At 40.7% G+C, this 12555-nt stretch overlaps 1 protein-coding gene across 3 annotated transcripts in view; it reads left to right on the forward strand.

Annotated features, from left to right (window-relative positions):
- aplp2 (amyloid beta (A4) precursor-like protein 2) overlaps positions 1-9596 on the forward strand; it is a 77902-nt gene extending 68306 nt beyond the window's left edge. For 2 of the 3 annotated variants that reach the window (XM_061719809.1, XM_061719811.1), the window contains 5 exons: positions 583-618; positions 3205-3284; positions 4946-5023; positions 7258-7413; positions 7673-9596. In XM_061719809.1, the coding sequence (XP_061575793.1) occupies positions 583-618; positions 3205-3284; positions 4946-5023; positions 7258-7413; positions 7673-7774 (452 nt within the window). In that variant the 3' untranslated portion in view covers positions 7775-9596. The remainder of the gene's footprint in view (positions 1-582; positions 619-3204; positions 3285-4945; positions 5024-7257; positions 7414-7672) is intronic. The other variant, XM_061719810.1, reaches the window with a different exon arrangement.
- Positions 9597-12555: the final 2959 nt, after the last annotated feature.

The raw sequence follows: 12555 nt of genomic DNA on the forward strand, positions 1-12555 counted from the left end.
ACTGTGTGCAAAAAAACAATGAGCGCCACTGAAGGCTGGTGACAAAGCCAGAGCCGGGGAGAGAATGGTTCACAGTGTGTTGTGCGCCGATGCAAATGTGGCGGGGAGCCGCGGGGCGTAACTTATCTGTGCCTGCACATTTCCCCGAGGCCAGGCCTTCAACACAGCTCTGCAGTTCAGATAAAGCTGAGCCGGAGCCAAAAGCTTGAGGGGAAACGGAGCAGTTATGCTTCTATTCTTCATCACATTTGAGCCAAACAAAAGACTGACTCCTAACAGAAAGAGAGAGAGAGAGGGGGGGTGATGGATGAAATCCTTCCAGCGAAATCGAAGGCAAATTACAATCAAATCCCCCGAGGAACGTTTAATGTTGGTACCAGCAGGCCGGAGGGCAAACCGGCAAAAGCTGTTTCTCACATTTATTTTCAGATTCTTTCCTGCTTAACTCTTTGGCTAATCAATTAACACAGCTTGATAATCCTGCCTTTTCTCTTCTTACCTAAGTTTTCTCTCTTCTCTCCTTCCCCCCTTTTTCTGATCTTTTTTTAAATTTTTTTTATGTTGCTCATTTCTAACGTCAAGGTGATATATCAGATTCCCCACGTGCCTTCAAGAAAGGTTGGTGCCTCTGTTGCGTCTTATTTTCCCTTCCTCCTTCCCACCTGCCGAGTCATTACCATCTATTTATGTTCCACTGTCCTCCTGCTCCTCTATCTCCCACCTCCTCTGTTTTATCAGTTGCCATCCCGGAGTTAGATTTCAGCTCCCGGCGCTTTCCCTCACGCTAGGATTATCGCCTGGGGCTCGGTAGCAGAGCTAGTGGCTCGGGGAGGTCACATCCTTCTCCCCTCTGGAGGAAACTCTTCAGTTGTGCGAAGGATGCCGTCCAGTCCTCAGAGCATCTCCATTGATTAAACGTAGGAACAAAGAACACTAGTACCCCGAAGTGAACTGCTGTAATTTAGCACATCTTTAGAGTCTCCTCATAGAAGTTTAAACTTTTTTTTATAATACAGGACTGTCTCAGAAAATTAGAATATTGTGATGAAGTCCTTTTTTTTTCTGTAATGCAATTTAAAAAAAACAAAAATGTCATACATTCTGGATTCATTACAAATCAACTGAAATATTGCAAGCCTTTTATTATTTTAATATTGCTGATTATGGCTTACAGTTTAAGATTAAGATTCCCAGAATATTCTAATTTTTTGAGATAGGATATTTGAGTTTTCTTAAGCTGTAAGCCATGATCAGCAATATTAAAAGAATAAAAGGCTTGCAATATTTCAGTTGTTTGTAATGAATCCAGAATGTATGACATTTTTGTTTTTGTAATTGCATTACAGAAAATCACAATATTCAAATTTTCTGAGACAGTCCTGTATATCGATGCCACCTCTACCTTTGATTAAAAACCATGGCAGTAAATGGTGTGTGAACCCTGCAGAGCTGACTGTTTTGATGGCTCCATGCCTCCGCTGGTAGCTCTGCACAACGCTAAGGTCCTAAAGCTCTGACTGGGCCGGTCCGAAATGTGGATTTGCTTCTGCTCACGCCCTTCGGACGTGGATTTACGTGCACGTTTATGGCCGTTGTCCTGCTCCGGGGTATTTCACTGTAGGTAAACATGGAGGCTTAATTAATAACGCTTGACTCAGATGAAAGTTCAGATGACCCAGCTTTCCACCAGCATTTGAATGCACCATGTAGGGAGGAATCTGTGAGGCTTCTTGGAGCCGTGAAATGCTCAAAATCATTTGTGTGTATTTATAGCTTTGTGTGTGCGCATCAGGTGATTCGTGCATGCGTATTTAACGATTTGTGTGTTTTGGAGGATTTTGGGATTCGGAATGATTATTTTGTCCGTAACTTCCAGTAAGTTATGCACAAATCTAATAATACGCACTAATCTAATAATACGCACAAATCAGATAATACACACACACAAATGTTTTGAGTTGATCTTCTCTCCATAATGATTTCCCCCCCCTCTTCCAGTTACGTCTTCAAGTCTTCAGCAGTTACTCGTGGGTTCTTTAAGTCGCTGAGGTTTTAGGGCTAAACCATTGTTATTGATCTGTCTAACTGTGTCTATTATTATTTTCTATCCCGTTAACCTCAGAAGAGTACGGAAGAGTATTAGGGCCATGCAGGAGAAAAAATATTTGAGAGGGGAAGATTTTTTTTTTATTGTGCACTTCGAGAAAAAAGTCGAAATGTCGAGAAAAAAGTCGAAATGTCGAAATTAATGTTGAAGCACAATTTCGAGAAAAAAGTCGAAATGTTGAGGAGAAAAAAGTCGAAATATCGAGAATAATGTTGAAGTAAAATTTCGAGAAAAAAGTCAAAATGTTGAGAAAAAAGTCAAAATTTCGTGAATAAAATTGAAATGTTGAGAAAAAAGGCGAAATTTTGACTTTATTCTATTTGTATTTCAACATTATTCTCGACATTCGACTTTTTTCTCGAAATTGTACTTCAACATTATTCTCGACATTTCGACTTTTTTCTCGAAGTGCACAATAAAAAAAAATCTTCCCCTCTCAAATATTTTTCTCTCCTGCCTGGCCCTAATACTCTTCCGTAGAAGACGCTTTAAGTATCTTCAATGTTTTTATTATTGACACTTTAATGAAAATCAGATCATTTCGTGGCACTTTGACGCAGAAAACCAGTTGATTCTAATGGGTTCACATACTTTTTTCTTGCGAGAAGTCTTAATAGTTGTAACGTTTAAATGGGTGGCCTCATTGTTCTCTCGGAGCTCGCTGTGCCGTCACAGCCGGCTGAGTCTCGGTGTTCACCCTGCAGCCGCTGACATCACGCACGCCGTCGTGCAGAGGTCATCGCTCGGGCGCTGCACGCTCGCTGAGCGGGTGTTTATCCACCACCTGTTTCCAAACCAACCACATGTAATGACATCAGGATGAGGTTTTATAAAGTGGGGGAATAATCGTAGCACCGTGTGAAACGCCTCCGTAGAAGGCCGGCGTTGTGTCCACAGTGCTGGCTCTGTGCTGGGTAGAAGAAAGGGCTTTGTTGTCACGGCTGCACCGAGGAGACTGATGGGACAGTTGTGAGGAAAAGGAGCTGTGTATCTGTGTGCAGCTGCCACCAACACCTCCATCCCTGTCCGTTCGTGTGCTTGTTGGTTTGTTCGTTGCTGATCTGCTGTCACTGACGGAGCCTCTCCGCCGCCCGCAGGCTCTGCCATGGCGGGTTTAGACGGTCTGATGGGCGCCGAGGAGAGGATCATCAACAGCAAACCAGTCGGCGAGAACGTGGTAAGCACTTCGTCGTTGATGCTTCTGACTTCCTCCACTCAGCAGCGACTGTTGAAGCTGAACACAGGAGAAATAAACCGACGGCTCCACTTCATGACTGCGACCAGTACTCGAGTTGTAAAAAAAAATCAGGGGGGATGGTGGATTTTACCATATGGGGACAGATAATTTGGGCTGATTACAAATAATATAATATATTACAAATAATAGCAGTGACCAAAACACCTGCAGAAATACTGCAGGAATGACATAGCAGCAGTTAAATGCAGCCTTCTGTAAGCTTTAAATATCCACTGGGCTTACATCAAATACATCAAAACACAACAATAAAAAAACTGTTTTCTGAACTTATCAATATGACTCTGTCCTTCACAGGATAAGTAAAATGGATCACTGCAAAAACTCACAATCTTAACAAGAATATTTGTCCTATTTCTAGTTAAAATGTCTAATTTTAGTAAAAAAAATCTCATTACACTGAAAACAAGACTCAACAACAATTTTCACCTGTTTCAAGTAGATTTTCACTTGAAATAAGTAGAAAAATCTCTCAGTGGAACAACATTTTTTTGCTTGTAATGAGAAGATAAATCTTGTCCCACTGACAGATTTTTCTACTTATTTCAAGTGAAAATTTATTTGAAACAGGTGAAAATTGTCAAATAAGTTATTTTTCTGGTGATGACTGTAAATGTTGAAATAGCAGTAAAACCACATTCATTGATGAAATGACATAAGGGATGGAAAGGTAGGATGGCAGTTTTACAGGGGGATGATTTTGACCGTTTTTATTTCAGGGGGGGATGCCATCCTCCCTCATCCCCCTCAACTCCAGTACTGACTGTGACCTCAGATGATTGACATGAATGACCACACACACACACACACACACACACACACACACACACACACACACACACACACACACGGAGCTCTCATTTTGGCTGTGACTTACTATCCAGGTAACTATGTTGTCATAGTTACAGCTGATGCTCTTTGGGCCATCTGCATGTCTGCAAACCGACCACCCGCCACTGCAGCTCTGTCGCCCCGGCTCCTCAAACGATGCTTGCCTTCTAAATGTTGCATGTTACTCCAGCGCATTTTTGAACGCATGCATTGATTTTTTTTTTAAATTTAATTTAATATAATTTTATTTATTTATTTTCTCTCCCCATAAGACGCAGCAGTCTGAGGGTAAACCTCATAAATGGGCGCAGCAGCTAAACGCCCTCCGGACTGCTCTGTCTCTGCAAACGGCGGGTTTTCGCTTCTGCCTCTGTCCTGAACACACCCCACCTCCAATCACAGCGCTTATTGTTCCTCAGGTTTGAGCGCTCGGTAACGAGCGGCCGACAGCCTGCGTAGAGAGACGTGTGCCAACTGTGTGACGAGTAGAAAGTCTGCTGTTGATGCTTGCAACCCTCCTCCTCCTCCTCTTCCTACCTCTCTCTCTCCTTCCAGTTTTGTACAAAACAGCCTCAAGTACATCATCACCCAAACACAGATAATCGTTATAGTTTCCTTTTGCTGCGCAGTCACTCTCTCTCTCTCTCTCTCTATCTCTCTATCTCTTGCTCGCTCTGTGTCTCAAACAAATTGGAAATCACACTCAGACATTGTGGTGAGTGTAACCTGGGCTCCCCTGTCTGTGTCGACAGGTGATTGATGAGTCTCTGGATGTTAAAGAAGTGGTTTACAGTGCAGAGAGAGTCAGCGTTTTGCATGATGATGAGCTGGTGAGTATAGCGACGCCCTCCACAGGCCTCTCGGGGGAACTGTAGCTATCTGTAGCTATCGGGGAGAGGTTACTGCGTTAGATCATAGCTCCCTCACCCCCCTTCCTTGTCTTTTATTTGTTTTGTTTTGTTTCGTTGTCAAAGGTCCTTTTGTTCGGGCGAATACATTTGGGTTATTTCTGCATGGGTGCATGTTTGTAATGTGAATGTTTCTGAATGTTTTCCACATGAAGAGTCTCGGCTCATATGATGAATGTGAATCCACACAAACTCTGTTTGTTTGGTGTGAGAAACCCCCCCCCCCCCCCACCCCATCCCTCGTGGCGGTCCACATATGATCAGACTGCGTCATATGTGTGGGATCCCATCATGAACGCGAGCGTAGGCGACCAGGGTTGTGCGTTCACGCCCCGGCTGTCACAACATTTAAACTCTCAGGATGTGGTTGGGGTCTTTTTTGGGCGAGGGAGGACACAACTGACATGAACTGGTGGTTCATAGCAAAATAACATCTACAATAATGCCAGGACCCAATGTTTCCCTCCGAAACCCGGGATTGGAGCAGGATCCTCGTTTCACCTGTCGGTGGTTTTAATGTTGTGACATTTCGGTCGTAAACTGAATCAGTCAAGATGTTGCACAACCCCTCCACGACGACACGTTGCATGAATGTTGCACAGTAAACTCGTGTCAAAGCTCCTCTGACAATTGGTTTCCACATTTCAAAAAGACTTCAGGTAACTTTAGCTTTTATAAGTGATATAAGTGATGTTTTTTTAATTTCTTTTATTTTCACCATCTGTGTTTGACAAATCAAAACCTGAGTCATCGAAATTAGTTTTTCTTTTTCAATGAAAAATGTATTAAAGGAAGATTCCCGCGTGAGTCTCATATATTTTTCATTTCATCAGTTTAAGCAGCACCTCTGCTGCTCAGATCTGAGAACATTTCTGCAACGATTCATCACAAGTTGCAAAGGAAATTATTAGAAATGTGATGAATGTGAACAATTATGACTGAATGGGAGCTTTTTGTAAAAAAAAAAAAAAACATGATAACATGGCCGTTGAGGGTCTTTAAGTGCTTCACATAAAGGAAAATAAGTTTTAGTTGTTAGATTGATGAGCTTATGATCCTTAGAGATCCTCGTTTCACCTGTCGGTGGTTTTAATGTTGTGACATTTCGGTCGTAAACTGAATCAGTCAAGATATTGCACAACCCCCCCACGATGACACGTTGCATGAATGTTGCACAGTAAACTCGTGTCAAAGCTCCTCTGACAATTGGTTTCCACATTTCAAAAAGACTTCAGGTAACTTTAGCTTTTATAAGTGATATAAGTGATGTTTTTTTAATTTCTTTTATTTTCACCATCTGTGTTTGACAAATCAAAACCTGAGTCATCGAAATTAGTTTTTCTTTTTCAATGAAAAATGTATTAAAGGAAGATTCCCGCGTGAGTCTCATATATTTTTCATTTCATCAGTTTAAGCAGCACCTCTGCTGCTCAGATCTGAGAACATTTCTGCAACGATTCATCACAAGTTGCAAAGGAAATTATTAGAAATGTGATGAATGTGAACAATTATGACTGAATGGGAGCTTTTTGTAAAAAAAAAAAAAACATGATAACATGGCCGTTGAGGGTCTTTAAGTGCTTGACATAAAGGAAAATAAGTTTTAGTTGTTAGATTGATGAGCTTATGATCCTTAGAGATCCTCGTTTCACCTGTCGGTGGTTTTAATGTTGTGACATTTCGGTCGTAAACTGAATCAGTCAAGATATTGCACAACCCCCCCACGACGACACGTTGCATGAATGTTGCACAGTAAACTCGTGTCAAAGCTCCTCTGACAATTGATTTCCATATTTCAAAAAGACTTGAGGTAACTTTAGCTTTTAAAAGTGATGGGTTTTTTTTATTATTTTATTTGACAAATCAAAACCTGAGTCATCAAAATTAGTTTTTCTTTTTCAATGAAATATTTATTAAAGGAAGATTCCCGCACAAGTCTCATATATTTTTCATTTAAACAGTTTAAGCAGCACCTCTGCTGCTCAGATCTGAGAACATTTCTGCAACAATTCATCACAAGTTCCAAAGGAAATTATTAGAAATGTGATGAATGTGAACAATTATGACTGAATGGGAGCTTTTTGTAAAAAGAAAATATGATAACATGTTGGTTCTTCATCGCTCTGCGTCCTCCTCTTCCTCGTTCTGTCTGTCAGGAGTCCTACCGTCCCCTGGGAGACGACTTCACCTTCGGCAGCAGTGCACTGATTGGCCTGCTGGTGATCGCCGTAGCCATAGCAACTGTGATTGTGATCAGCCTGGTGCTTTTGAGGAAAAGGCAATACGGCACCATCAGTCACGGCATCGTGGAGGTAGGCCACCCGCTGTGGAGACAAAGAGGGAGAAATGTATTCATCCTGAGTGCCTGCCATTCCATCCCAAGTGTCAGAATTATATTAAATCATGAGCTCTTATGGTAATGGAGCCGGAGTAAATGCAAGGCAAATTAGATTTTTTTGCCCTAAGCAGCATTTGCATTTCGCACACGCAGCATGTTTCTTTTTTTCCATCGTTGGAGAGAGTTCATGGTGTGCGGCGTCCTTGTTGACGAGCTCTGCGTCCGTCCCGCAGGTCGACCCCATGCTGACGCCAGAGGAACGGCACCTCAACAAGATGCAGAACCACGGCTACGAAAACCCCACCTACAAATACCTGGAGCAGATGCAGATCTGAGCACAGCCTGCAGGGCGGCGCTGCAGAGCCTGAGGGGGATGATACTACTGACCAATAACACACGATGCTATCGTCGAGATCATTTGCATACATCCAAACTCCATTTACTGGTTTGTTCAAAACAATCCTTAAGTAATGCTACTACTTCTACTACTGCTACTGTTGTACTATAGAGCTCCTTATGATCATGTTTTATTTCCCTTTTTTTTTTCTTTCTTCTGAACGGGTGATGTGTCTGCCAGTTTGCATAAAGCAAAAATGTGATTCAGCAGATTTTTATCGATACAGATCAAGATGTATAACATTTCGTCTGACATTATTTTTTAAAGTGAAAGGCAAATCAAGCTGATCTTTTTACGCGTTTGTTTTTTCCGTCATGCGAGTGTCGTTCATGCAGTTTATGATGGGTTTATTTTGAAAAAAAAAGTGTTTTAATTTGTTCTTTTTAATCTCAATAGATTGCTTGTATATGAAGGCTGTTTGTACCGACTAAATGTTTAGTGAATCGACAAATGAGGAAAAAAAAATGAAATGATTAATTATTTACTTTCTTTTCTTTGTTATAATAACAAACAAAATATACATAAACAGTTTAAATATATATATACATATATATATATAAATATATATAAAAGATTAGATGTTTTTTTAATTCCAGCTTTCTTTTTCTTCTCGGAGAAGAGGTTGTGAGTTGGTTTAGGTTTTATAGCTCGGCGGTCGTGAGGATTTGCTGGCGCGGGGAGGGTGAAGGCGTGCACAGGCCTCCAGCTCAAACACATCCATCAAAAACCATCCGAGATCTCGCAAACGGATGTTTCATCCCCTCCTCCACACAAAAACCCAAGCTTTTATCAGTGCAGAAACTGTACAACTAAGCAGATTGCCATGTTATACATAGTTGAATGTATTGTGAAAGTTTCTTTCCTTACTATGTATATGACAAGTTTTCTCTCAGAGTTGTTTTTCTTCTTACGGGAGGTTGTTTATTACTTCTTTTTTTATATATATATATATATATTATACACTTAAATATCAAAGCAAAATCGAAAGTACTGGAAAATGTACTTCAAAAACAACCTTGGGGATGATGTACACCCGCGCCCCATAGCTTGCTTTGCAGATTTTCAGCAGTCTGACGGACCACAACAGGCCTGACCCAGACGTTTCAAATCAATAAATAACTAAATAAATTGGCTGAATCTACAGTTTAACAGAGATTGTGTGAAATGAATTTTGCACTGCAGGTTTTTGATGTCTGGGCACCCTGAAAAGCATCGGGCCAGCCCCTGGCAGGTGTGTAATTGGAGCTGGAGGGCTGCGCGGGCCGATAGACGCAGAAATGTGAGGCTTGAAGAGCTGGTTTCTGAAATACAAAAAAAGCCGACTTGCGTATTTTTACAGGTAGAGAATGAAGCAAAGAAGTAAATCCTAGAACCCTCGTTTCTCTCTATCTTACTATCGTCTTTGTATGCCTGTATAGTTGACGTTGCAATCATGGCTTCTTCTCTTTTCTTTTCTTCTTCCCCCGCCCCCCCAGAGGATTACCTGTGGTGTGCATTGTTATATGAAATTATATGATATATATTTTTAAGTTTTTCTTGTTTTCTATTTTCTTTCTCTTCCTGTAACAGTATTTCTGTACGTGACTGTCTCACTATGCACCCAAACAGCTTCGATCTTATAACTGCCTGCTTGATTGTGGGAAGGGACTGGGGACTAATACCAGATGCATATTAGTGATTTAAAAAAAAAAAAAATTAAGTAAAGAAACAGATTTATGGTTACATGGGGGATACACATCAATAAACTCACAACTTACAAATGGAGGTGTGCTTTTCTTTCTTTTCCTTTTTTAAGGGTCAATATAATATTCACAGTGGTTAAAAGTATGCAAATGTAGCATAAGAAAGTAAGTTTTTCATGCTGTTTTATCAGAGGAATAATTCACATTTAATCCTGTAAATAAGGCTCATGTTCCTGTTGGGAGTGGCGTTGATTTGAAATTTTTTTTTGTGTCATGGGGAAACAAATAATAGTCGTCATTGTGGGTAAATGAACAGATTGTTTCCAATTATCAAGTGACCACATGAGCTCATATATAACATCCAAAATCCACTGAACAAGCAGCTACAAGTCTCAGCTGTGCTCATGCACACTTTGTGATGTAACCAGCTGGCCTGCAGACTCGCTGCTTCATTAACTTCTATGTAAAGAAAGACCCAGCTTCAGTGAGGTCGGGTTTATTTCTATACCACATTTAAAAAGATATACACACATAACTAAAGTCAAGTTATCAAACTGGAGCAAAGACCAGGGTGAAAAGAAAAACTGATAACAAACCAGTTTGAAGCTGGATAATAAACATAGTCCATTGTTGCAGATGTCCAGAGCTCCATGTGATGTCCTAGACCTATATAATTTCAAATATCACCAGAAGTAAGAACAAACACACAAAAGCCCAATTTAAAGCTAACAACTGGTCCTCCAGCTCTGATGGGTAACCATGGTGATAAAGGTGTGCAGAGACATGAATGCTCTCTATTTTACCAAAGTTATGATCTTTGAACACTCAAACATTAAGAGCTGGGTGCTGCAGTCAAATGTTTCAAAACAACAATCTCAAATATTAGACAAAGGATTTTCACAGAGATTCAGCTGGTTGCTTACAACTGCATGCAAACGCTGTTAAAAGTGGCTTTGCAGATTTTCTGAAGCTTTTTATTTTTTATATCACCTCAAAACATTAAATATGAATCGACAGTGACAGGACTTGCATCACATGTCTTCAGGGAAGAGATGCTGCAGAGTTTCCGAGGTGTGGCTTCAGAAGCAGGTTTTTACAACATCTCTTTCCCAACCCTTAAGAGTTTATTTACTTACAACTTTAACTCCCCTGGGAGTTCAGACATATTTGAAAGGCAAATCGACCTCACCTAAACAAATCAGGAAACTGATTTGATAAGTGAATCAACTCAACCTTCCCCTCAGGTTAACTGCGGTGCTGGGACCTGGCAGAGCCACCAGGGGGCGCTCTCACCCCCCTCCGTTTACACTAAAGCTGATTTATGGTTCCGCGTTAAATCGACGGCGTAGCCTACGCCGTACGGTGTGCGTCGCCGCGTACCCTACGCCGTAGGCTCTGCGTTAGTGTAACGCGGAACCATAAATCAGCCTTAACGCCGTGTGGGATCCATCCTGACCCACATAATACGCTCTTTGATGAATGAATGACTGGAATTATTTGAGTTTTGACAGATTAATCGTTGCTATCATTTATCATCTGCATGTTGACAGTCTGGAAACAGAACTATGTGTGCTATTTTATAACTTTAACTTTTTAAAGATGGCCCTGCGACAGACCGGTGACCTGTCTGGCCTGTAATGAACTGGGACAGGCTCCAGCAGACCTCCGTCACCCTGCCTAGGATAACCAGGGTATAGAAGATGGGTGGATGGATGGATGTACTTTTTAAAGCGTGCACTCAGACCATGACCACTGATCGATGTAAGTTATTTCGGGTCAGAAGCATAGAGGGCCGTTGATGTTTAGAGGAGACTCTCCTCCTCCTCGGGTCGATAATCATCTCCTTAGTCTTCTCAGCATCTAAGGAGAGATTATTATCGTGGTACCAGGGCCCCAGCTGGGCCCCGTGCCCCCTGCGGGCTGCTTGCCTCTCCGCCGGTGTCATCAGGAAACATCAGAGGTGCACTCTGGGAGACACGCCGTCGTCGGTGAAGAGAGCAGGAGTGGGCCGCAGCTGAGGAAACAACACCTCGTAACAGTCTGAACTCTAGCGGGACACAATTATCTTCTTCATGACATAAACACCAACAAACAACTACATGCAGGGGCGTCAATTGGGTATGCCAAGGTATGGCAGCCGCCACACCTTGGCTTCAAGGGAAAATGTAAATGTTTGTTTTTTAAATACATTTATGGAATTACTCTGTGTCTATTTGTATTGATTATTCTATTACTTAATACATATAGAATAACTACAAATGCAAATCAGAACAACATGATCGATTTCACTAGTTATTATACACTGCAAAAACTCAAAATCTTAACAAGAATATTTGTCTTATTTCTAGTTAAAATGTCTAATTTTTAGTCAAAAAAAAATATTACATTTAAGACAAGATTCAAAAACAACTATTTTCACCTGTTTCAAGTAGATTTTCACTTAAAATAAGTGGAAAAATCTGCCAATGGAACAAGATTGTTTTGCTTGTAATGAGAAGATAAATCTTGTCCCACTGGCAGATTTTTCTACTTATTTCAAGTGAAAATTTACTTGAAACAGGTGAAAATGGTCAAATAACAAGTTATTTTTCTGGTGATGACTCTTGTTTTAAGTGTAATGAGATTTTTTGACTAAAAATGAGACATTTTAACTAGAAATAAGACAAATATTGCTGGTAAGATTTTGAGTTTTTACAGTGAGCGAGACTGCATTTGAAAAAGTTCCAATTTTCTTGACCACACATAAGCTCCATAGCAGACTTCTGTGATGAGTATTTGCTGGACGTGTTGATTGATACTCTAATTAAGTTCTGTGACTCGTAACCTTGCCATACCTTAGCTTTGACTGAATTGACGCCACTGACAACATGGGTATTATAAATGATTAAACAGATACTTAAATACTTGAATAAAGAGTAAAGAATCTCAGATATTTCATATGTTGCCTATGTAAAATCTGTTTTTAAACTATTTTGAAATGATAAATACGTAATCACTGTCACACGTTTCCCAAATCCCTAAAAATAACTGTTATAAT

Source organism: Cololabis saira, chromosome 4 (genome assembly GCF_033807715.1).
Source record: "Cololabis saira isolate AMF1-May2022 chromosome 4, fColSai1.1, whole genome shotgun sequence".
Lineage (NCBI taxonomy): Eukaryota > Metazoa > Chordata > Actinopteri > Beloniformes > Belonidae > Cololabis > Cololabis saira.